Source organism: Cornus florida, unplaced genomic scaffold (assembly GCF_030987335.1).
Source record: "Cornus florida cultivar Cherokee Brave unplaced genomic scaffold, ASM3098733v1 CherokeeBrave_3.0.0_Hap2_Chr07, whole genome shotgun sequence".
Taxonomy (NCBI): domain Eukaryota; kingdom Viridiplantae; phylum Streptophyta; class Magnoliopsida; order Cornales; family Cornaceae; genus Cornus; species Cornus florida.
In genome coordinates, this window is record NW_026775577.1 from 266,149 (window position 1) to 292,585 (window position 26,437).

Consider the following 26,437-nt stretch of genomic DNA (forward strand, 5'->3'; position numbering starts at 1 on the left):
GGAAGGAAAACAGTGAGCCAACAGAGAGAGTTTCGCCGGAAAACTTAGACGAACGTCGATGTAAGGCAAGTTCTGTTCCTAACTCTCTCCCTTTGACTTGTGTTCTTTACATCTCTATCACAATTCCAGGAGTAAATAAATGTTAAATTAATCTGGTTAGAATTTAACTATGTAAGCATGCTAAAACTTGAATTACAGTAGATTATGTATATATGTATACGTCTGTTTAACTTCGAATTTCTTGTATGATTCTTGATTATAATTTGTTTAAATTATGCATAAGAGGTTTACATAATGTTTATGGTTGTTCTGGACTTAAAATAGTAGCCTTAGTATTTTAACGGAAAAAGACGTAGTCGCCAGAGTCGTGGAAGACGAACTGTCACAGTTTGGTCGACCGGTTTAGTGCACACGTCGACCGGTTGGCATGAACCGGTCGACACCTTGGTATTTCGGTTGACTGGTTGGTTGCAACCAGTTAACGCCTTGTTAAAAACATCAAATGGTTATTATACCAGTCGACATCTATGATAAAACAGTTGACACCTTATGGATTTAGTGGACTTTTGCAAACCAGTTGACATCTAGGATGTATACATCAACCGGTTTAGGCGAACCAGTTAACACCTAGGATTTTACATCAACCGGTTTAGGCGAACCAGTCAACACCTAGGATTTTACATCAACCGGTTTAGGCGAACCAGTCAACACCTAGGATTTTACATCAACCGGTTTAGGCGTCCCGGTCAACACTTGGGATTTTACACCAACTGGTTCTTGTAACTCTCATATGGGTTGTCTAGTGTTGGATTTTGGCATAGGAGTTGGTATTTAGGGATGGTTGGGACTGGTTAAATAATTTTTAGTGAATTTCTGGGATCTGATATTTAACTGGAATGCATAATATGAAATAATATGCTAGGTTTAGGATAAAATTAACATAATGGTTAATTTTTAGTAAACTTCTGGGACTCGATAATTAACTGGAATGCATAATATAAATGATATGCTAGGTTTGGAATAAAATTAACGTAATGGTTAATTTATGGATTCAAACTGTTTTAAATCAATCAACTGAATTGAAATAGTTTAATTATGTTGGGGATGTTATATAGTCAATTGGAGATGCCTGATAATTTGTATAAAATAAATTATATGCATGCTATTTAGATTATTATTGCTAAATAATATGCAAAGATTGTACCCATGATTTATATCATGGCTATATGAAATCAATGGATGTATTTATAATTGTGTGCAGACATTTATTTATGTCCTCTCAATTATATGGATCTTGGGAATAAATTGATATTTACATATACTGTTGTATGGTTAATTGTTGGATTTTTGGTTGTGTTGTTTAAATCAGCATATTAAAATACATAACTTTAGGTATGCTTATTATGGAACAATTGATGTTTAAATTTAATGTTTTTATTCTCAATTGTTGGATGTATGGATTTAGTTGATATTTACATGCATGGTATGTATTATCAATTGCTGGATGGATGGATTGTATGCACCGGTATGGGACGGTGACATACTAGGGGGATTAGCTCAAAAAACGCTAAGTCCTACCTACTCTGGAATTAAGGAATGGATTAATTAGAAGTTCAATCCTATTGATTTGTAGTGTCAAGGCAACGCATAGTTGAGCGGCACTGCTATGGATTCTGGATGGATTGTAAATATATTTTTATGGTACCTCGATATGAGCTTGAGTCTCAGGATCGACGTTAGGGAGCGTATATGCATTGGGATGCATAGCTGGCTATGATGGTTGGAGGTGTACCATGTTAGGCTTAGGTACGCATGCCCACTTTGTGTGCGTTTTGCATGTTGCCTCTATTCAGGTTGAGACCGGCCTGTAATCCAGTGAGAGTCCTTTAGTGTGATTATATATATATACATATTAACTATTAGCTATTGTTGAGTTGGTTAGAATGTACATGCGTATCGAGTCTCTGCTTGGATTGTAGTAGGATAGAACTTGTTCGTGGGCCTGACCCACTCCTATTTTTCAGGTGTAGGTTCGTTCCAGGCTTAAGCTTGTTCGTGCTGAGCAGAGACGATTTTCCATTTTACCGACGATGTAGGACTTCCTTTCAGATATTTGGTTTGGATTTTTATCTTCAGTTTTATTTTCATCTAGTTTGGGATTTTTAAATAGGGGTCCACTAGAGATGGATTCCCGAGTTGTAATCATGGAGGTTTGGAAATTGGATTTTGTTAAGTGTTATCAGTTGAGGATTTTATATTAGTATTCTTTTCAGCTTATAATATTTATTCTTATTCAATTTTGTATTCTGTGTTCGTTATAACATATTAATTGTTAGATATTCCCTCGGGTTCTGGCCTGGGCCTAATCAACCCGTGTCTCGGATCCGAGAGGTATCACAGTAGGTATCAAAGCACTCCAGGTTCAAGTGTCTCTAGGACGTTTCATATTAAGTCTTCCGCGTAGCGTTTTCTCTTGATTAGAGCTTAGGATTAGGATTCGTTGAATTCCTTTATGGTTCGTTTAGAAAGTACTAATGTCAAGTGTATTCTGTAATTTCAAAATGTTTGGCACTAGGAGAAGGATGAGGGCCGCGATGAAAGCAAAGAAGGGCCCAAGGCTGAGGAAGGTTACTCTGGTGATTCCCCTACGAAGGCCGACCAAGAAAACAGAATTGGAGACCAGAGAGTTGATTCCAATAGGCGTTGCATCGGAGTACAAGTCAAGGAAAGTTTCTTGCGTGCGGGATTGGCCACCATACTGTGGACCTAAGACAACTTCGGCGGTACTCAAAGCTGAGCCAAGCGGAGAGGAAGACCCCGAAGAAGATCAGGTTGGAGGAGATACCGTTGCATCCAAAATGGACGGAATCGGAGTTCAGGGATGACTGCTCTTTTAAGAGTACTTATAGTTACTAGTAGTGGATGAGGTATTAGTTGGAATGTAGTACAAATTTAAGCACGTACATTAAGATTCTGTTAAAGAATATTTTATGATTATTCGTTTGACAGTTTTTGGTTTGGAAAAGTTCTTAATAAAGTGAACTGGTGGTTTTGGCTATCTTTATTGTGTTGTGTGATAGCATTTTGGTGATATATATGGTTTTATTAGATTATATTGGGATGATTATGTTGCATTAATAGATGATTATCCCAGTGAGCAATTGGGGTTTGTGGAACAGGCAAGCAAATAGTTGCTTGTAAATACATGGTGTGAAGACAGATTGGTTACCAAGAAGTTTATAAAAGAACTTGTGTAATCAACATAGTAGGCTTGGTTTTGAAGGCAGAATTTCTAGGATTTAATGATAGTAAAAAAAAAAAAACAAAAAAAATGGGTAGCTTACGGAGTGTTTTGTTTACTTTACGTGTTTTGCATTACGGAGTATTCAGAACAGTTGGGATTTAGGTTGGTGATACATGTATGTAATAGACCTCAGGGTATTTTTACACCTTTTTGGTAATACCGCCATTTTACATAGGAGTAATAGGCCTGTGACACTAGATATTGGCAGACTCAGATTTCTAGCTAGTCTTTTGGTCCTAGACATGTACACTTATGATATGATGCAACGGATGGATTAGTTATCGCATTACCATGATAAGTTAACTGGTATGATAGGTCTATTGTGTTTGCCATACCTAGTCGGGATTTGTACGTTGTAGCTATGTCACGTTCTAATAGAGGTACTAGCACTTATTTGTTCCATATGGAGGAGGAAACGGAGAAGGGGACTACTGTATCATTGGATAACATACCGATTGTACATGATTTTCCAGATGTATTTCAGGAGATTCTAGGGTTGCCACCTAGTCGCGAAATCGATTTTGTGATTAACTTAGCTCCAGGCACTACGTCTATTTCTAGGGCACCCTATAGGATGGTACCAGTGGAGATGAGAGAGCTGAGGGATCAGATTCAGCAGTTACTCAGCCAGGGTTTTATTCATAGGAGTACTTCACCCTGGGGAGTGCTGGTTTATGAATTCCGAAGATTCCGCCAAACAAATCAAAGTAATTACTAATTAATAAAAGAGTCTATACTTCCCTCATGCTCAAGAGTCAAATGTCATGACAGTGATAGGGAGCAATTGCATACAACGGCTCTAGCAATATATCTCAACCTAACACGGATCTAGTTCAAGTCTTAGTTAATAATGAGTCCATCCATAATTACCGACTATGAACTATTTATGATTACTATTTATGTTCATGTATTAATCGCCATCACACACACACACACACACACACACACACATATATATATATATATCTTGTAATCAAGTGTACACTATCAATTCCATAATGAATCGAAACATAATACATTGAATTCACTAATTATATAAAGCATAAATATTTCAGATATATTAGAACCATATGTCACTTAAATCCAAATAGGAATTTGTTATGCCAGGGTATATAAATCCCAACACACACAACTACGATACAATACCAATACGGCAAAACTAAGAAATATAACACGAATAAAGCAAAGATACGTCAAATGATAATAATATAATATAGGGTAAAATGCAAAAAAAAAAAAAAAAAAAAAAAAAAAAAGGAAAGAACTTGAACCATTATGGTAGTGCAAGAAAACCCCTTAAACTATGAAATACTCCCTCAACCATTGTTTTGTTACACTTTTCCCTAATCTAGCATGTGGCTTGATCAGAAAAATTAAAAGATAATTGTACCCTTACTAAAATGACGTTGTTTTGGCACTTATACACTTATATAAATGATGTAGTAGCTATAATCTCAAGGACCAATTAAAACGTGATACCTCACTCAAAACTAACACCCCTCTCCCACTCTCACCCTTTCACTTTCTAATCCATTTCTTTCTCTCTCTAACCCGGTTACCCTTCTTCCATTTTCTCTCTCGATCTACAAATATTAATCTAGTCAAATCCCAATCTCTGCTATATATATATATATATATATATATATATATATATATATATATAAAGATGCAAGAAATAGTTCTCTATATTAGGAAAGAATTTTCTTACACTCCAAACAATACTCCTTCCATTCTCTCTCTAACTTCTATTTGTAAAAGTTTACATTTGCTTTAAAATTCCTCCCTTGGCTCTCAGGCTTGGGCCTTTTCTGAATTGGGTCTCCTTCTTGAGCCATGATGGGTGTAAGGCCCACGTGGAATGCAAGTGGAGTTGGGCCTGGAGTTGGCCTTACTATGACTAAGGTTAATGGGGTATAGCCAATAGAGGCCTAATTAGCTCCTGGACCTTTAGTTGGGTTAACCCGAAACCGGGAATGATCCTTGGTTTTGCTGGATCGGCCTAGGGACCAATTTGGTCCCTTCACCTGCCCCTTAATATTTCTCTTATTTATTAGGGTGAGATTAACGATGGACATGATGTTAGTGATATGGTGTCTTGAAGCGCTGGCCTGGGGATACAGTCGGTTTTGCATGAAGATTCACATTTTTGAACTAGTGGTGTCATCATTGTTGTGCCACTTCGGTCAACATGATGTACGCTAAAAAACCTTGACCTTTCTCTTACGCTTTTTTCGCTTTTTGAACGTCCCGATCTTTTACTTTTATCTGGCAACAAAAGATTATTCTCCGACGATTCTTTTTTAGAGGTTTTTCGTCTGTAACTCTTAGCAACGATCTTGTAACTTCATTTTTTGAGGTCAGTTCAATTCCTTTATAGCTTTTAAAAAGTCATTCATTTCTTTTTTTTCTTTCTCTATTGGTTGCTTGGGGAGGGGGGGGGGGGGGAGTTCTCTTTAGTCATTCCCATGGCCGACGACCTTGAATCCCTCTATGCCTGGTGTGAGATTCCCAGTGATGTTTACCTTAGACGTTGTCCTAAGAGTATTGAACCTAAGACCGGTGACGATCTCTTGAAGGGGGAGATCCTTTTTCTCGATTGTTTATCTGGGTGTAGTCAAGTTCCCACTACATCATTTCTTTCACTATATCCTCAATAAATTAAATCTTTTCCCAGCAACACTAGTCATTCGCAGACAGATGGTCAGACACGAGTAGTAAATAGAACATTAGGAAACATGATTCGGTGTATTTCAAGTGATAAACCAAAATAGTGGGGTCCTTCTCTTCCTCGGATTGGGTTTGCTTTTAACAACATGATCAACCAGTCCACTAGAAAGATGCCGTTTGAGATTGTTTATACTAAAGCATCAAAGCATGCCCTAGATTTGGTCTCATTGCCCAAACTTTTAGGGGTGAGCATTGCAGTAGAAAACATGGCTGAAAGGGTCCAGAAAATTCAAGATGAAGTCAAACAAATTTTGGAACAGTTCAATGCCAAGTACAAGGCTGCTGCAGACAAGCATAAGCGAGTCTAGGTGTTTGAAGAGGGTGATCGTGATGGTGTATTTGCGCAAGGGCGGATTTTTTATTTTAACTTATAGCAAGCTCATGAACATAAAATATGGGTCATGTCGCATCAAAAGGGAGATTAATGATAATGCATATATGGTGGAGCTTCTAGATCGTATGTCCATCTTTAATTCCTTCAACGTGGCAAATTTATTTGAGTATCATCCTCTTGACGAGACTCTTTATCCAAAGTTGAACTCGTGGACTAGTTCTTTTCAAGTGGAGGAGACTGATGTAGAACAGATGGCTGAAGATTTTGGAACCTATTTGGATCAATAAAAGGTCAAACGAGCGGGCTAACTAGTTCTTTTTCGAATGATATTGATGAATCTGTTTTTTATTCGGAAAAAGCCCAGTTTGATAAGAAACGGCACAACTCGAAAAAATCGGTAGCTTCTTTTATGTTGTTAGGGTTTTTTATTATTATTATTATTTATAAATACATGTATTGCTGAGTAAATCATTCATTCAATTATCAATATATTATCATATTTCTCTGCGAATTCTCTTTTTTCTTGTAGATTCAAGGTAACCCTCGTTCTTTGTGAACGTTTAATCGCTTCTGCTTACATCAGTTGTGCCACCATCCGATACATTGATTAATTGCAAGTTTCTTGCTTCTTGCTTTAAAAAGATTGCAGCTAGCTAGAGCCTAGAGTAGTATAACTAAACTAAGAACTCACAACAAATGGAAATTAATGTTTTCACTTCATATCTATGACAGAAAGAAAACAATCTTTCACAATAGCTTTTGTTCCTCTCCCAACATGGAGTCGTCGCATAACAGAACCATTAGCTATACAATAATACCCTACTATTGCATACAGAGTGCAAGAATGACCTGAACAAGATGTCACAACTGATCCTGTCACGATCAGAGGGATATGACAGGAAACATAACCCCAAATGATGCACTAATAGGACTAATATTATGGTGTTGGGTAACCGGAAGTTTTACACAACAATATGTCGACATAATTCGACACTCTGGGACAACGTCGAAACAGGATGATGCTGATCCACTATCTTTTCCTGCACGGTTAGTTTCCCAATTTTGGCCATTACTCTCAGATGGTGGTCGCTACTAGAAGGCTTTACAGAACAGTTTGTTGAAATATTTTGACACACCGTCACAACATCAGAAACTGGAATATGATGCGGCTCCACTACCTCTTTCCACAGTTGTTCTTTTTTGTCTTCAACCATTACTTTTAAAAGGTGCTTGGTACAGGAAGGCTTTACATTTACATAACAGCGCCCAATGACAGCATCTGGAACTGAAATAAGATGTGGATCCAATACCACTTCCTGCGCCTCTTGTTTCCTGTCTTCAACCATTAGGTCTGTTACTCTCAAAAACTCCTCTAACGCTCTACACATCCACTAATATCGGCAGAGTTTGAATGCCTCTTTTATGTGTAACTACAGACCAAAACAATAAATTTAATGGTTAAAAAACTCCAATGTCTTTTCTGGATCAGTCATAATAGACTTAACATCTATCTATAAGACCATTCATAAGGCCTATCTAGACAAAAACATATAGCCTGCATCAGGCGACTACAAAGACTGCAAGCCCAAGAATGAAATCATTTTGTACCAGAATACGATTCATCTACATCTTAATTTGCATACTGACCCTTTTTCTCACACGGTCTCCTTGTTCTGGCCAAGTGTAACAAAGGTCATTTGTCCCACATCGGAATCGGATGGGAAAGTGATTGGGTATAAATGGGTGAGTATACAACACTATCTAATAGTTCGAGTTTTTTGGTAAATGGGCAAGCGCCCACCCGTTACAGTTGGTATCAGAGCAAGACCCAATCCTTGATCCGGTGTCACGCCAAGCACCCGGCCCGGAAGGCGTCCGGGCTAGCATCCCAGGGTGGCCCGAACCGCAACGAGGGCGTTGCGAGTTTGGGTGGGAGAGAATGTAACAAGGTCATTTGTCCCACATCGGAATCGGATGGGAAAGTGATTCGGTATAAATGGGTGAGTATGCAGCTACCCAATAGTTCGAGCTTTTGAGTAAATAGGCAAGCACCCACCCGTTACACCAAGCCTAAGACACTTCAGTCACCTCCATTGCAAACATGTGTCCCCTGCTGAAACTCCCAAACTCCCAAAGATTTTTCCTGAACAAATAGAATTCTTCCAATTATTAATGTTTAAAGGGCAAGAGAGTGATGGCGGTAACACATCTACATAAAGAGACATCAAACTAACATAGATGAAGAAATGATGATAGAATTTAACAAAAATAACTAAATGTGACACTTATACGATCAAGTTTAAATTATACAAAGGAACATGCATATGATTCCTGCAGCAAAACAGAAATAGATATCAGGATAAGTCCAAATGTAATTTGTTCATTCATTTGACACTGGTCAATACATATTTGCACCAATTGGGTTACAAAGTGTTGTCAGTTATCGCCATCACAATGAGTTTCATAATCATAGATATCTACAAGCTATGTAAATAAGTCCTATGACAGTTGAAAATTAACAATTGAAAGTTTTTGGAGCCATATGCTCTGAATTCAGGGGAAAATAAATAAATAAAAAGGGCCATGTACCGTCTAGATATCAATATATGTCATCTACATATCAATATTTGTCTATCAGGCTTGAGTTTTTGGACCAATAATTATCAATTTTCTTTTATGTGCATATATACGTACACGTATTGATGACAAGAATATTAGTATGCTGGAGTTTCAAGACCAAAAACTAAATTCCTCCCTTCTTTTGAAATAGAAGTCCAAGTGCTTTTCAGCTTCATATTTTCAACAATAAATTTCATCTTCGTTTTTTGAGTTACAATTTATCACAATGCCACTAAACTAGACGTCAACAAACTAAAAAAATTTGAAGCAAACGAAATGATAGCCATAACACTAAGGAATCTAATGAACTGCACATTTTGAATAAATTTTCGTAGGCACAAATCATGCTTACATATAAAAGTAAGCGAGGACAAGAATGCCATATAATCTTATTAGAACTGTTAGTATGACTTTCAACTCACTCAGACCATAAAAATCATTCCACAAACAGATACTTTTAGTAACATCAGTTGAATATTTTGCATACCTCCCAAACACGCCACTCGAGTTGGGAATCTTGCACAATTTCAATTATTTTACCGAAATGTAAACTTTATTTTGAGCTTAAAAAATGTTTAGATTATATTATTTTCAACCATGACAGGAATTATTAAAAATTTAATGTAAAATGCAACTAAAAATTATATGGCAATGTGGCTTCCTTTACTTTTCTCCTCCAGAATCATACAGGATAATGAATCAATGACACCTAGTCCATCATCATTTATATATATATTTAAATTACCCTTTTGATCAGTAAAACAAATGCAATAAGAAAACCATTATATATATATATATATATGTATGTATGTATATATATATATGACAAATGATGATCCATCGCATGAATTTGCAAATCTATCCATGATATCTCACAAAGTGTCTAAGGATCAATTCTTTTTCCGTTTAATTAAACTTGCAAGGAAAAGGTACCACACTAATTTTCGTAAAGGAATGTATAACCTACTTTGATAATTCCTTTCACTCCTGCTTCCTCTAGGGCTTCACGGAAAGCAGCTTGTTCTAAAGTCTCGTCATCCTCCCATCCACCCTGACAACATAACACAGAAATAGAGGTATAAAGACGACTCAATTTCAACCTACAAAGTTTTGACTACTCATATAGCAAACGTAAGTCAGAGAGCGGTCAAACATGTGCCTTCGGAAACACCAACTCATTACGATTTGGTGAAGAAATCATTAGAACTTCTATTCTGTTCTCCAGATCACTACTATGACATTCACCATCTTTGGCCACCCGATTAGGAATACACCTGTTGTGCACACCATACCAGTAAGAAACAGTAGATCGATAACCCTGGAAGGTCCAAACAAAGGACAATTCCCACTGTGTGATATCCTATTTTCAATTCACCAGTGAATGATAGCAAACAATAAGTGCATATCTAAAAATAATTTTGTTATTATAAGTAGGTTATTACTATTTATTTATTTGCTTTTTGCTTAATAATTTGAAGAGCTGATAGGATTATTAGCATGGATAATATAGTCTAAGACGTCCTCTCACATCATAAGAAGTGAAAAATACCCTCAAGAATCCAATTACCACTCAGATCTTCTTCTTCACACCCTAATTGATCCACAAGTTCCTACAACATAGAGGACAAAAATAGATAAAAGCCAAAACCCTCACAGAAGCATATATACAAACAAAGTCAACGACAAGGCCGGCTTTGGGGTACCATTGTCTTGTACTAAAAATTATAGATTCAGAACCCGAGATGCTTCTCCTCATTGTAAAGAAAATCAACTACTCCTAATGCTCAAGCTCATCAGCCTCATCCACTGAATACATAAACTAAAATTATAAAATGCAAAGTTATTAAATGAAAAATGCATCACTTGGTGAACAAGTTAAAGAAGTACCAGAAAGGAGGGGTAGCAACATAAGCAGATTAATAAAATTAAAGATTATGCAAAATAAAAAAACAAAAAAGTAGTGAGATCGATGTAGAGATGACTCACGCAGAAACAAGCCTAAGATTATCCTGATACGTTGGCGGTGCCGCCCTGTTCGTGCTAGAATAGATGACATGTTAATCTATCTGCGAAATGAGCCTTCAAGACAGTGATACCAAGTTTAATAAATACAAGTATGTAGCGATAACTAGATTTTAACAAATGTTGTTAACAATATTGATTGGTAATCTTTTAAGGCAAGAATGGACGAAAAAAAAAAAAACAGAAGAGATTAATTGAAGGGTTAAGACCTAAATTACATAAAGCGAGAGCGGCACAATTAAGTCATAAGCAGGAGAATTTGAATGAGAACGCGTGTGGAGTGTGAAAATTTATGAAACCCAGAGTGAATGAATGAGCCTTCCAGGAGGCTTTGCTTCCACAAAGAGGAGGAGAAATGAGAAAGAAAGTTAAGAGAGAGATTGATTTCCGCACGATGTACATAGCAACGGCACCCATTTAAAACGGCAGACTTTAAAACGTTTCTGGACAAAAGTGTAATTTCATTACATACTTCAACCGCCGTTAAAACAATAGAAAATTACGGTTGTGAGGGCAATCTCACGTGAATTTATCCTATCATCCATTCAATTGAGTACTAGTATTAAATAATAAATAATGTCAAGCCGTCAATTCATATCACTTTTTAAAGTAATTTTTGTTCTAATTATTTTCAATATTTCGTTCATTTTTTTTTTTTCTAAATTATTGTTTTGAATAACAGTAGTATGCGAACCGCAATGAAAGATTTTGTTTTTGCAAGGAACATTAAAAAAATAAGAATACATAATAACATCCGTCACTATCACTGAGATATTTTAAAATAATTTTTAAATTACGAATTGAAAACTTAGCAAGATCATGGCCACTTGTGGCTTGAAATTCACCTAACCATGTTTTCCAATGTCATATTCATTACACTCTGTTCATTTGCCTTCGAATGACTAGTGTTGCAATATATGATAAAAACGATCGAATATCCTCCACAAAATCTCCCATAAAGTGACAGGAACTATTTTTTTTTTTTTTTGGAAGGTAAATTTTGTATAAATGAAATAAGAAAACAAGGGCCAAAAGCCAAACCCAAAAAGAAACTGAATACAGCATGTATTACAAGCAGCCCATCGAGGCCCAAAAGAACAATAAAGACAATAACAGTCTAGAGAACCCTAGACTAATGTTGTCTGCGCCTTACAGTCATATCAGGTGCGAACAAGAGGCAAGCGTCGCCTCCATCTTCAGTCCGGTGGCTGCACCGGCAGACGTATGAAAGAGTCGGGAAGCGCCCAATCAAGACATAATCTACGAGCAAAGGCAGAATAACGAACGGATCTGGTAAGCAATCTTTGCCTTATTAAATCAGTAATTTTGAAGCAAGTGACAGGAACTTGACATCACAAATTGAAGTACTACGTAATTGATTTCTAGGCTCCATTCTGACACAATTTTTTTGAAAAGCAAATACTGGTAAAAAATATATATATAAATTCATATCCATGAATTCCAATCTCAAAATGTTAGTGTTTGGGTATATAACTCAGTATTCTCTAAGAAGTGTTTTTTTGAAAAATATTTTCAATATCTTTGTCAAACATCTAAAAAAGTAAAAATAAAATAAAAAAATAAAAAATTTACAAAACACCAAAACGACTACCATTTCATCTACTCTTTCTCAAGTCTCACCACTTCAGTCGCCTCTCACGGCTACCTCTCTCTCCGCCGCGAGCGGCGACGCTGGCGAGACCTCACTTTCAGTCTCTGCAATGAGGTGTGAATTCGATTCTACCTTTTTCTGCTCATAGTCGGTGAGCTTCGATGACAACAACGCCCGCTTCTCTACCATTAGTTGGTGAACTCCGACAACACTGCTTAATAAATCGAAGTTCTAAGTTCATAATCGGCAATGTGAGAAAGAGCCCAGTACATTTCTGACCTGCTTTTTCTACTCTGCTTCTCATGGACGTAAAAGATCTCACTTTTTCTAAGAATAGACGTTCGTACTATGGTATAGATCTCTCATTATTTTTGATCTATTGTTAGGTTTCTGTTGCGACAATGCCTAGGAATTCTACTGGTTTCAGCTCTATTTGTTAGTTTTATGGGACTTCTTTAATAAAATTCTTTGTTTCTTTTCTTTCCTTTTCCTCTCTTCGTTTGTTTTTTTTTTTTTTTTTGTTTTTGTTTTTCCCTCGCCAATGTGATCTTTAGAATATACTTCAAATTATCTTCTTCTTTTTATTTTGGGTTCTGATTGTTGGATTCCGTGTGGTTTCTTTTTAAGAAGTAGAAACTTTGGTCAAGATAGGTTTTACTGATTTCTAAGCTATGCTTTATGATTTTTCAAAGAATTTATGAGTTTTACATGGATTTTGTAGATCTTTGAAGAAGCTCATAGTTTATTTTTATTTTTATTATTATTATTATCAGCGGATTAGTTTTTTCTAGCTTCTATTGAGATGAAGGAACCAGTTAGGTCCATACATGTATATATGTACGTATGTATGCATATATCTCTGTTAGTGTACCATAAATGCCTGTAATTTTACAGCAAATGATGAGAATCTGAAAATGCTTTACATACTTAAACGGGGTGGAGCTGGAGAACTTAAAAGGGGGTGGGAATGGGGTACGGTGTAGTTTGCCTACGGTTTTGAGTGGGAACGGGTGCACTATATTAAACGAGAAAGGGTACTTGCACCAAACACGTCCCGTTGGCATCCCTAATCACAATGCTGGGTACTGGTGGATTCCACTTGAAAACCGGGCCAGTGCACTCGGGACCAGACAAGGGCAAGTTTCTGCGGTCTGGCCCCAATGATTGTATTGTCCATACCAGATTTAATGGCTAGGCGGTCCACCTTCTGTTAGCCATTGTCGTAATACACTGACCTTCACTTCTATCATTTGATAGTATGCTATATAGAAAGTAGTGACCGCCAGCGCCACACAAATGGAGAAGATGATCTGATTGATTGATAATTGATCCACTTTCACACTGGTCATTCTCACCCCCATGAAGGTAAGTTAAGGTACAGTTAAACAATTGCCATACCTAATCTCAGTCTCACTCAACATGTTCCAAAATGCCACCGGAGTATACTACCAAGTACCTAGTACTATAATGTATCCTAGGGTTAATAAAAGATTGCTTTTATTTATATTCTCAGGACTGACATCGGAATAATTTTGGAGGAGACAAAATTAAGTGCTAATACTTTGTCTGTAATGGCGGTTTCATATTTCCAATCTCTTGTTAAAGTTCCTCCATCCTGTTCTGGTTCCAAATGTCGCGTACACACCCTTCAGAGACAGAAGAGGTGTTGCATTGTCTCCGCTTCTATTCGAAACTCGGATACTGATAATAATGCCCTTACATCAAAGGTAGTTGCTTTCAGTCTCTATGTTCCATTTTTTATATTTTTCTACTCTTCTTGGTTAATTAGGATGCTGAAAAGTATTATGAATTTGATATATTTATATGCATATATATAATACCCAGTTTTCATGGTAGAAAAAACGTTGTAAGGATATAGATTGTTAATTGTTGTCATGCAGCTCCAAAGAAAACGCAGTTGTATAACATGAAAAGTAGAGTATAATATTTTCAATTAAGAATAATTCATTCTTAGACTTATAAAATGAAATATCCAGACTATGGCTGGATAGAAAAGCAATTGATTATATATCTATGGACCTAATACTTGTATCATAAACCTCCCCCAAGGTTTGCCCTAATTACACATGGATGAAAGTTCTCAAAAATCTTTGACCTTGTGCCTCTGATGTTTCGGCACTTGCTACAACTACCCCTAATTTCGTCCAAATGCTGGTCGGACCAAATGCCCATTTACCTGCTGGAAAAGACATAATTATCCTTAGAATGGAATTAAATTACGAAGAAAACCTTATTTTCAAAGACAAAACTACCATTCTCTCTTTCCTCTCTTCCTCTATCCACCACCATTGTCACCTCTTCTCTCTCTCTCTTCCCATTTTTAGATGTTGGGATTATGTGCGCTACGTAACATATTAAATGGATTGTATAGACTTTTTTTTTACTAGAATCTATGATTTTAATGCTTTATATACATGTGGTGAATGTTATGTATTGTTCGGTGAGATGGATCGTGGTGTCCTTTGAATATGCAAGTTGATTCATGCATATGATGTGTGTTCATGCGCGTCCACAATGAATCAGGGATGCACTGCATTATCATAAATGTGTTTGAATTCGGTAATAGAGGATGGACTCTCTATCTGCGAAGTATTTGAATGGGATTGACAATGAGTTGAGAGATTGTGATGGCCATCATAGCAATATTATTCTTACCAATAGTATGGTGATTTAACATGGTGGTTTTATCATTCTCAAATGAGTGCAACCATTCTGATATGGTAGTGTTAACTGTTAAGTTTGGTTAATGTGTTGACTTGAATTGGGTCATGAGATGACCGTGTCAATTAGTCAAGCCCATTCGAACCAAGGAGAGTTTGAAACCATATATGATCCTCACTTCTAGCCCAACTTTGAAAGTTGCAAGAGAGTGGAATTAGTGCGTTAGGTGTAGAGTGCTTTGGGCACTCCAAGGATTTATCTATAAATAGTGGATTATAGACCCTAAAATATAGTCTAGCATTCTTTACAAGAGACATACACTTCTCTACACATTCTCTCTCTAAGGCTCCCACAGACCTGGGCTTAGAGATTTAATATATGGGTCATAGAGGTGATTTCTTTTGGCAAGCAAGGTTGTAGGAGCAAGAAGAGCAAAGAGGAGGAAATTTCAAAGCTTGGGTGTTTCCTTGTATTATATCTCTATATAAGCACTCATACACTATTTTTTAAAAAGCAATTGTCTCTACACAATCTAAGTTCATTACATGCTTCCCAATTTATAAAATCCCATTTCCTTATATTAGAAACAAAACAAGAGAAAACATAAAGCCAAAATTATGGTTGTCCCTTTTTTGTTTTGTTTTAAAGGTTGATCACTATGCAAAGGGTAAATTGATTTAAAGGAAGAAACTACTCAAATATCTCTCTCATGCATTTTTTTTAATGGAATCTATGATTTTAATGCTTTATATACATGTGGTGAATGTTATGTATTGTTCATTTCCGTCGGCATGCGTTTGACACGCCATGGAAATGTGTTCGACATGCGTGTCCCATTCTGAGCCATTTTTATTTTTATTTTTTAAGTAAGACATACACTTCTCTACACATTATCTTTGACACCCTTTTGTTGTCCCACCGACCAAGCTTTGTTGTTGGTGGATGGTCATTCTCTCCTCTTTCTCATCTTTTATCTCTTCTTCTTCGTCCTCTTTTTTTTCTTTCTTTTTCTTCTTCTTCACAAGTCCTAGATACTTCTTTTTTCTCTTTCACAACAAAATTCTTGTGGCTCTTTTTTTTTATTTTTCTTCTTGTTTCAACAACTTTTTTCTCTTCTTACCTTTATTTTTAACTAAGCCCTAATTCTTTTTCCTAACAAAACCCTAATTCCCTTTGTTTATTTACTTTTTTCTCTTTCTTAACCCTCTTTCTATCATTCTTTTTTTTTTTTTCCGTACCAAAACACTATTTTTTTTCATTATTAGATTGATAAAAAATAATATTACTCTTATTTTCTTAAAGTACAACATCATATATATATATATATATATATATATATAATATGTATTATTTGCCGTGTTTGTGTCCTGATTTTTTAGGATTTGCCATATCGCCGTGTCAATGTCGTCTCTGTGTCCCGTATCCGTTTTTGTGCTTCTTAGGTACTGACAGAGCTGTAAGAAGTGGAAAGGAGAGAGTGGAGAGAGGGAAAGAAAATAGTGGTGGGCAAATATTTAATTTTATCCTAACTTTTTACGTCTATAGCCCCAAATCGTTAGAGGGGAGATCAGTGCAAGATTTTTGAAAAGTTTTATCTGTGTGTAATTAGGCAAATCTCAAAAGAGATTAGTGTATTTAACCCTAAACAAATCCTATTTACCAAGGGAAGTGATCTCAAACTCTATATCAACAAATAAGTGTAGAAGAATATATCTAATACTTGACGCAAGGCATGAAATAAATTTGAATTGAATATATATATATATATATATATATATATATATATATATATATATATGAATGCTTAAAATTAGGAATGCAGACTTTTCTTCTCTTAAAATGAGATTATGGATTTTGGATATTTTTGTATTCTTATTGGTTGTTGCTTTGTTTGCTGAATTATCTCATCAATTTGCATGGTGCCATAGTTTATGTGATTTTGTGGCCCAAAATTTGTTTTGGCTTGGGTCACAACTAACGACCCCAATTTCGGTTCGAAATTTTATTGACGAGTTTTCTTGTTGCGAGTCGTGGACCTTGTTCTAGAATTCTTTTGTGGTCTAGCGTAACGGGTGGGCGTTTGCCCATTTACCCAAAAGCTCAAGCTGTTGGGTAGTGCTGCATACCTACCCATTTATACCCAATCTCTTTCCCATCTGGATCCGATGTGGGACAAATGACCCTTATTACATTTTCCCCTACCCGAACTCGTAACGCCCTCGTTGCGGTCGGGCCACCCTGTCTACCCGGGGTGCTCACCCGGACGCCTTCCGGGTCGGGCGTTTGGCGTGACACCGGATCAAGGATTGGGTTTAGCTCTGATACCAATTGGAACGGGTGGGCGCTTGCCCATTTACCCAAAAGCTCAAGTTGTGGGGTAGTACTGTATACCTACCCATTTATACCCAATCAATTTCCCATCCGGATCTGATGTAGGACAAATGACCCTTGTTACACTTAGTATATAAGGGCATCTAGGGTTTGAGGTGTGTCACGAGAGAACATTGAAAAGCGCAGGAAAGAGAGTGAGAGAGAGAGAGAGAGTTAGGCTTTGGGAGTTGAAATTTGTAATCTCCTGTTTTTTGCGTAGTGAAATCTTTCGCTGGATCTTCACTGTGGACGTTGGCTTATGCCGAACCACATAAATCTTTGTATTCTTTGTGTATGGCGTGTTTACCTTTGTATTGTGATTCTTGATTGTGTTCTTGGTTTGCAGTGTTTGTTGTAACAGTTTAAATTCCTACGGAACTTTGTATTATTATTTAGCACCAAGTTAATCCACGTGATGCATTCATCTGGTTGATAATAAAGAGGTGAATGCTAGAAAAATCTACTTTGTTAGATCCTCCCATCATTATTCTTTTGAGGATGGGGCTCCCAAGAATATATTGGCTTTTGAAACAAAATGACTTCAGCCTGTATATCTGATTCAATCCCTGCTGGAAATGAATATTTATCTGTAAAAGCAAATTTAGACGCATCATTTAGCTGCTACTACATATACGAGTCAGTGAAATTATAGAATCTTGGTAGACTTTTGCGTTTTCCTTTAATTTACTTCTCTACCTGAATGAACTGGTGATTGTGCCTGATAGGTGGTCATTATGGCTGCCTTGTCTCAAGTGTCAGCGCATTGTGAGGGTGATGGAAAGATGAACAGATACAGCATTACCCTGACCTGCTGCAGCTATACTGAATCTTTTTTTCTTAATTTCTTAGTTTATTTATTTATTTTAATTACATCTGTTTATCTATTTATTTTTGCACAGAATCCTCTATAACTAGCGAGTTCTTATTCTTCCGTTGTATGTTTTTGTTTTTGATTAATGTATGCTGGAGGTTAAACCACCAGACATAATTACTTAGTCAGATTTATTGTGGGCATTATATAGGAACTTTACATGTCCCAACAAAAAAAAAAAAAAAAAAATGGAGATATCATGGAAGTATCTAATGTTGCCTGATGATATGCATTTGATCATAATCCAGGCCATTTTTGGACCCTGTATATGTGTAAAAAGAAACTTATAAAAAAAAAAATAAAAGTATATGTGTAAAAAGAAGCTACATAATGGTCCTAGCATCAATTATATACTACTATTTCCCTCGGGCAGGAGTGTGCTTTTCACTTTTCCGATCACCAGAGCCAATTCTTGTTCACCATATAAGGAGGGGGACTTACATAAATTTGCTTTAGGAATGAAATTGAGAAAGTCATGCCCATTCTCATCTTTTTTTAATATATATCTATATATTATTTTATTCTTCCTGCCCTTTTATGATCTATTTTTGTCTACAAATTGAGGGAGTTAAATATCTAACAAGGTAAATTTAGGTGGATATATTGTTAGACAATGTGAAATGGGATGCCAAGGGTTTGGCGGTGGCAATAGCTCAAAATGTTGACACGGGAGCTATCTTAATGCAAGGGTTCGTGAACAGGGATGCACTGGCAAGAACCATTTCCTCTCGTAAGGCAACATTCTATAGCAGGTCACGATCCACACTATGGACAAAGGGAGAGTCCTCCATGAATTTCATCAATGTTCATGACATTTTTCTTGATTGTGATCGTGACTCTGTGAGTTTTGATAACTGCTGCTTAAATCTTTGATTACATGTAATCATCTCATTGAGTTTCCTTATTGGATCTCAGAATCTAACTCATAGATTTTTTCCAGTTAATATACCTAGGGAAGCCTGATGGCCCTACTTGCCACACAGGCTCAGAGACTTGCTATTACACATCAGTTTTTGATTTCTTAAATAATCCGCAGGTTCATATTTTTTCCTACCCTGCCGTTATTTCTTTTGCCAGTATTTCATCAATTCAATCGATTAGTAAGTTTCTTCGTTTCATATGAAATCTGATACTGGTCATTTGCATTAGGCTGAAGAAAAGAAGATGGCATTGACAACTCTGTACTCATTGCAATCCACAATCCTCCAAAGGAAAGCTGAACTATCAAGATCACAAAATGAGAAACCTTCTTGGACAAAACGACTATTGCTTGATGACAAGTTATTGTGCTCAAAAATCCGGTATCACAAGCTCTGCATTTGACTTGACAATTTCTTCTTTTCTTTTTTCCTTTTCTTTTTCTTTTTCTTTTTCTTTTTCTTTTTTTTTTTTTTTTCCCTCCCTTAACCAAACTATCAAAATATCTTCAAATAATAATATTTAATAAATTAAAGAAGTTATATATGTTCACTGAGCGCAAAATACATATAATCTTTTCAGGTAGAGACCTCTAAAAATATAGCATTTTCTTTGCAGGGAAGAAGCAGATGAGTTATGTCGAACACTGGAGGAGAATGAGGACAAGTCACGAACTGCCTCAGAAATGGCAGATATGCTTTATCATGCAATGGTTCTACTGGTGCTCAGAGGTGTTGAAGCAGAAGAGGTTCTACAAGTCCTTAGACACAGATTTTCACAAACAGGCATCGAGGAAAAGAGAAATCGCAAGTCGAACGCTGAGCATTGAGATTAGCTGCAAGTGAATTTCTTTCAACCACTGCATTGCAGGTCCATGACTTCATATATAGAATGAACGGTGATGAAATTTCACAAAAACATTTAGCTAATCTAGAACAAATTGCCATATCTTGCAATTTTATATAGCATACTTCATGTGTTGTGTTTCATTTGATTTTTATTCCTGAGCGCCAGTGATTTATCTCAATTTACTGGTGACCACATGGTCTTTATTTATTTATTATAATTACAAACTATGCAGGTGGGGGGTTTGCTTGCTTATGGAACATATGCATTTTGTTTCTCTTTGATGATTATGGTCAATGTGACATGCGTATTGTTAGTTGTTACTACTACAGAAATCACCAAGAGGTGTTATGATGCGAGTGTGGAACAATACCTTATTTTTCTGCTTCTACATGAGCAAAGCATCTATATGCATGCGTGTGTATTCTTAAATCTAAATGAATGGTATGTACGGATCTATATAAGAGGAATGGAACTACAGTTCCCTAGATGAGGTGGGTGGATGGAATGGAGATCTTAGTACACATGGGGGAGGGGATAGGGAGGGATCCAAGTCCTGCACCCATTCCTTTGGCATTTCTTCTTGTCCGGGTTTATATAATGTTTAAAAGAAATTATAAAAAATACTTGGATTTTGCTTTGTTCAGTTTTTTTTAAAAGTCGGTTATGAAAATGCCTGTTTTTAGAGAATTGTCTTTTATGCTTAGTTCAGTTTTTTTAAAAGTCGGTTATGAAAATGCCTGTTTTTAGAAAATTGTCTTTTATGCTTAGTTCAGTTTATAAAAATGACAGTTTTCAGAGTATTGTCTTTTATTTTTTTTTTTGAAAATAATATATGTTATCTGAATTTTTGAGAATTATTTTCAGAGAACTCATTTGTATCAAATATTTACTTTTTGTATCAAATATATGCTACGGATCACACATCCAGAATGAAGTGCAACTCGAGGAAAATACAAAAATTACTATTTTAGATAAATGTTCTTTTTCTTCCTAATCCGGCAAATAACACATTGAACATGAATTCTCAAACTTTCACTTTATTTGGTGATAAATACATGGGTTAAGACTCAAGAGAGTGCTTTTTACTGCCGGCATGTCCAACGATATAGTTTACATTAATTCCCAAAACATTTGAAAGTTATAACATAAATAAAAGAACTAACAAAACAGGGACCTGAGTGGGAGATGTCCACGTCGAGGTGGTGGTTGATGTAGAAACAAACATTGCCAGTGAATTTCTCCCAAGCCATTAGCCATTAGGGCATGGGATGGGAGAGCAGTGGGGTTTACCTTCCCAAAGACAATAAAATATCAAGCAGCAGCACTTGTAACCTGTTTCGCCTTGAGGACAAGCTCCTCTGTGGTAGTGCCAATTATCTCGTTAGCACGCTTGAGACCTACGCAGGAATACCTCCCAATGATGTCCTGAATCCAAAGATTTATTTCCAAGTCTGAGAGACAAAAGTGCAAAGAAACATTCTCTTGACAAAAGATGTGGCAATTGGAAAAGAGACTTAGATCACCAGGTTCAATGAGAATTCTGCTTGGAGAACCACTTCATTTAACAGAGTACAACTAGTTTAATCCTATAGTAATCCCCCCACCTGCATTATTCTCCCACACTTAATGAACAGATCACGTCTATTGCAAGGTTGAGAGTCAATTGCTCTTCTTACTAGTCTAAATGCAATAAATCAATCAGGTGAACTTGTCAAATTGATTTTCAGTTTTTAGAAATGGGACCGACCATGATATGTCAGTCTCACGATACATAAAGAGACGTGTCATGCCTCTTATTTATTGTACACCTAGTACAGCATTTCAAATTTGCTTGTACAGCATTTCCATGTCTTGGTCAAATTTAGTTGCAACTTCAAACTATTATCACCCAAGTGAGAGAGAGAGAGAGTCTCACCCGAGCAACAATGCCAAACTTTTCCAACTTTTGAACTGCATCATCCACATCAAAGTTACAGCACTCACCAAACTCTTCTTGAATTAGTTCTTCACACCGCAGGTCAAGGTCCTATTTCAGATTATCACAAAAATCAAACACCAGTAATTCTGAAACAATTGTATCCAATATGATGCAGGCAGGAATCAAGAAAACAATGACTGAAAATGGGGAAAAGGTAAAGTGATGCATACCTGTAGGGTAGCTTTACCCTGTTCCATCAATATAAAGAATGAAATAATTACCTCTTTTACCTGCACATTCAAGTTGCTTCAGTTAGATTGTTTGCCAGGAAGGGTGCCCAAGTGAGATCTGATCATAAATAACGACAAAAAATCCGATGCACAAAAACAACGATTTAACAACAACAAAAAACCTTGCCACTCCCTTAAATCTCCACAAATCTTATGAAAACCTTCACAGACCCATTTCACACACGAAGACTCTCTCCTGAGACTACGTCTCTCTCTCTCTCTCTCTCTCTCTCATAAACGCCAACTATGTTTGTTGGTGAAGGATGTCTTAGCTTGCAACTTACTTCTTGTTGAATCACATCATCACACAAATGAAGTAGAGTCCCCTTTCCACTGTCCAGTTGTTTTTCATACATGGATTGCGTAATTAAGTTCTGATATGTAGTCATGTTCTCCTGAAACCTACAGGCAGTTGAAGAAACATTAAAACATGGTAACTATCCAGGCCCAATGCATGATCCAGTGGGTCCAAGTTCAACCAACAAAAACTCCTGCTACAGAAGTTCTCCTGATCTGATGTAATCATCCACACTATAGCATCAAGGAGTAAATAAAATGAAGACATGTGAAAGTAGATATGCATTTTGACCAGGTCTACTTGTTGAACAGACATTTCACTGACCCATCAAATGAGTTAACACGTGCAGTTATACATGTGAAAGGAGATTTCCCCAAGTGAACCCATCAAAAATGGTGGATAACAACACCCACAGTTATGCATAAAATCTGTTGCATAAATAATTGTCCATATGCATCAAATTCAAATAAAAGAAATCACTTTACGTGAAGTATATCTTAGCACAGTAACCAATCGTTGTGGAGAGGACAGCAAAAATGACCCAAAAATCAGTTTCGCGCGTGTCAAGCGAACTTACTACAGCAACCTGTAAACAATTAGCATCATAGGAAATCTGAAGGAAATGGATAATAGACAAGAACAATCCACTCAACAAACTTCATAGCCAATGGAGAACTGACCAGACCAACTATAGCAGAGATGAGGAATTTAACCCAGTCCATTGGAGTTAAACTTGGATTTTTCTTTTCCGGCTGTCAAAGTTTAGACACCAGAGGTAGGTTATGCACAAACTTCAACGGAGAAAAGGCTATAGAAAAATTAAATCCACACACTCATAGAGGCCAAAAACTCACAAGGACTATTTCCATATCTGCCATTGGGATATTTTTGAAATGCTTCACATATATTCCTCGTTCCATTTTTGTTCTGGTGCTTGCTAGCCTGCATAGTCACAATTCTATTTACACACCAATGAATTCATTACAATATAATTAATGGACCTTTCTCTAATATGCAATTAATCCCTTCTCAGGAGCCCTCAATTCCCTCAGGTGAATAAAGGCCTCAAACAATTGGAAGCATTTAATTCACTTATTTTTTAAAATTACCATCATAAATGCTCTACTCCACGCCAACAATAACTACCAAGTTTTGGATAGAAATTTTGTTTATGGCAATCTGAATCACACAGTTCACAACACTGTAAAGCAGAAGATATAATTCAGTACCTGTAAACAACAATTATCCTATCGAAGGTTGGTTCTTGGATTGTGATCTTGCTCAACAGACTGCGTAAACTGGGGGAAGCAAGGGGGGGATAAACATGTCATAAAGTGGCAATAAACACAGGAATACACACAATCACATGTATGTCGAAATGAAGATGCCTATGTAATCGAGTGCTGCTAGCTATTCAAAACAACAATCAATGAGACAATGTTTGGGCTGAGTTTTGTGGTTGTGCCAACAAAAGTAAGACATGATCTAAATGTTTTTCACTGCTTCTAAAACAAATGCCGTGGAGCTAAGATGTCAACAGTCAGAGCTGCAATACTAAGATGCCATTTAAAACCTGAGTTCAATATTTTCGATATGGATCCTTTCAACATATAAGTCATCCTGCTTTGTCTCTGTGCTAATTTCATCATCTTTATTTGGATCTCCCTTATGCTGTGTACTGGACTTTGTGGAAAAAAGCCCTTCTAGCCTGCAAGCAACAAAAGCCCAGAAAGGATTAAAAATAATATAAAAAATAGTGTACATGACAGCTTAATCCAAAAGGATGAAAATAAAATCTATATGGAAAGATATTCACAAACAAACTCATCTGAACTATCTTGCAAGTTGCACCCAAACAAAATTCAAGAACTAAAAATAAAAAAATAAGTTGTCTAATGGTAAAGCTACTAGCTTGACGATGCTGATGTATCCAAAAAGTTACTCACCTAGTCTTTCTCAAAAGCCATGCCCATAAACGTGAAATGATCAAGTCAACTTTCACCATGAAAAAGTAGTCAGTTGTCCGATCAATTCCAATGCCACGTCGGAAGATTAAGTACTAGAAAAAATAAATAATTTAGTAGAAAAAGGCAAATTTTGTCATTTCTTGTAGTTATTCTTACAAAACCATAGCATCTTATTTTAAATATTTGTAGCCATCACTACAGATCTTGCAATGCCATTACTTAATAGGAACTGTGAAAAAAATTAAAGACAGACAACTACTATAAATTTCAGTACGATCAGATGGAACAATCATCAACATCCTGGAATTTGTTGCATCAGATTTTTCAATCATGTAGTTTCCAATTTTGAAGTGGAAAATACTATTATCTCTTAGGCCAAGTATATATTCAGATGCCTCAGCCGTTTCCAATTTTTTACTGGATACTAATATCTTCCCTTGTCTTTCAAGAGAAGGTAACTGTTAGAATATTTATATGTAAATATATATTTATGTTGGGGTCAGATTGTATTTAGATATAGGGTGTGTGGCCATTATGCAAATAGGCCTTTCTTGTATTGTATATTTACCCTTTTATGTTTAGGGTTGAATGTATAAAGAAAATATTTAGAGGCTGCGCCTCTCTCCATCTGCTCTCTCTCTTATTACAGTGTAAACTTCACATGGTATCAGAGCAATTCTTTCTTGGTGGCTGCCAGTTCTCGAATCAGTGCTTCTGCTGCATCTGTGTGTTCTTGTACAAATCAAAATCGAGAGAGAAAGAGAGTCTCTGATCGGCACCGGAAATAAGAGAGAAAGAGATTGAATCTGTTCTTCGCCGGAGCTCTGTTCGTCGTTCTATTCAGAGCCGGAGATCTGAAGCTGGTGTTGTGGTCAACGCCTCTGGTTTGTTGTTATTAGATCTGAAGCTCTGTTGTTCTTAGATCTAAAGCTCGTGTTGTTGGCCGGGACTGCCTTGGCTGTCAAAACAGAGGTTCCATCATCGTTGTTTTTTGTTGGCTTGCCGTCGCCACTGCAAGGGCTAGGGTGTACTAGCCTCGATTCTTCATTCGCAAACCTCTGTTGCTTAAGTTTAGTGTCGGTAACAGATTTCTGTTCTCATCGGCGCTGATCGCAGAGAAGAAGAGACGTGTTTGGTTACAGGTGTGAAGCTATCACAAACCAGGATATGCTACCCTGATCCAGGTTTACATAAACCGGATTTGTAGACTTGTTTAGCTATAGGTGTGAAGCTATCCCAACCTTGGTTTACTAAAACCAGGTTTGCAGAGATCCGGGTCTGGTCCAACCCATTTCAGATCCGGGTATGTGCTGTTCTGCTTTCTTTGGTACCGAAGTTTTTTTTTTCTTTGTTTCTGTTGGAAATCATATCCATAAGTTGACTCAATGATTGTGGCAGATTTATTGGGTCTTCAATATAGGATAATATTTAGGGATTTTATTTTTATTCTGATTTGATTTTATTCTCTTTATAATGATATTTGATTTTATTTTCTTTCCATATTTGTAATTTTCCTCTTCTATATAATGATAGTCAGGCTTTTAAATTGAGTACGCCAATTTTACCAAGTTACTTTTTGGTATCAGAGCCCCAAACCTACGCCTCCCCCCTCTCTTTCTCTTTCACCGCCTCTTTTAATCTCTTTCTCTATCTCGT

At 36.6% G+C, this 26,437-nt stretch overlaps 2 protein-coding genes and 1 pseudogene across 3 annotated transcripts in view; 1 reads left to right on the forward strand and 2 right to left on the reverse strand.

Annotated features, from left to right (window-relative positions):
- Positions 1–7,327: 7,327 nt before the first annotated feature.
- On the reverse strand, positions 7,328–11,234 carry LOC132267472 (nudix hydrolase 13, mitochondrial-like; annotated as a pseudogene).
- Positions 11,235–12,109: 875 nt separating this feature from the next.
- LOC132315598 (histidine biosynthesis bifunctional protein hisIE, chloroplastic) lies at positions 12,110–20,567 on the forward strand. Of its 2 annotated transcripts, XM_059813924.1 has the most exons (6): positions 12,110–12,299; positions 14,132–14,345; positions 19,136–19,381; positions 19,482–19,577; positions 19,691–19,842; positions 20,078–20,567. In XM_059813924.1, the coding sequence occupies exons 2-6, from the start codon at positions 14,190–14,192 to the stop codon at positions 20,286–20,288; spliced, it is 861 nt and encodes a 286-aa protein (XP_059669907.1). In that variant the 5' UTR covers positions 12,110–12,299; positions 14,132–14,189; the 3' UTR covers positions 20,289–20,567. The 2 variants fall into 2 exon arrangements, with proteins under 2 accessions (XP_059669907.1, XP_059669908.1); XM_059813925.1 differs by lacking the exon at positions 14,132–14,345.
- Positions 20,568–21,302: 735 nt separating this feature from the next.
- The window catches only part of LOC132267473 (uncharacterized), a 45,863-nt gene continuing 40,728 nt past the window's right edge, over positions 21,303–26,437 (reverse strand). Inside the window, exons 6-16 of the mRNA XM_059768635.1 lie at positions 24,761–24,873; positions 24,631–24,647; positions 24,388–24,583; positions 24,044–24,112; positions 23,669–23,756; positions 23,495–23,566; positions 23,300–23,400; positions 22,801–22,918; positions 22,457–22,516; positions 22,224–22,334; positions 21,303–21,733 (exon numbers count right to left, since the gene is read on the reverse strand). Coding sequence (XP_059624618.1) covers positions 21,620–21,733; positions 22,224–22,334; positions 22,457–22,516; positions 22,801–22,918; positions 23,300–23,400; positions 23,495–23,566; positions 23,669–23,756; positions 24,044–24,112; positions 24,388–24,583; positions 24,631–24,647; positions 24,761–24,873 — 1,059 coding nt within the window. The 3' untranslated portion in view covers positions 21,303–21,619. The remainder of the gene's footprint in view (positions 21,734–22,223; positions 22,335–22,456; positions 22,517–22,800; positions 22,919–23,299; positions 23,401–23,494; positions 23,567–23,668; positions 23,757–24,043; positions 24,113–24,387; positions 24,584–24,630; positions 24,648–24,760; positions 24,874–26,437) is intronic.

What these genes read in the sequence shown, in the direction of transcription:
- LOC132315598 (XM_059813924.1), top strand. Translation starts at nt 14,190, where the DNA reads ATGGCGGTTTCATATTTCCAATCTCTTGTTAAAGTTCCTCCATCCTGT. An exon ending in TTGATTGTGATCGTGACTCT is followed by an intron (nt 19,382 to 19,481) that starts GTGAGTTTTGAT and finishes GATTTTTTCCAG; the next exon opens with TTAATATACCTAGGGAAGCC. An exon ending in ATTTCTTAAATAATCCGCAG is followed by an intron (nt 19,578 to 19,690) that starts GTTCATATTTTT and finishes CATTTGCATTAG; the next exon opens with GCTGAAGAAAAGAAGATGGC.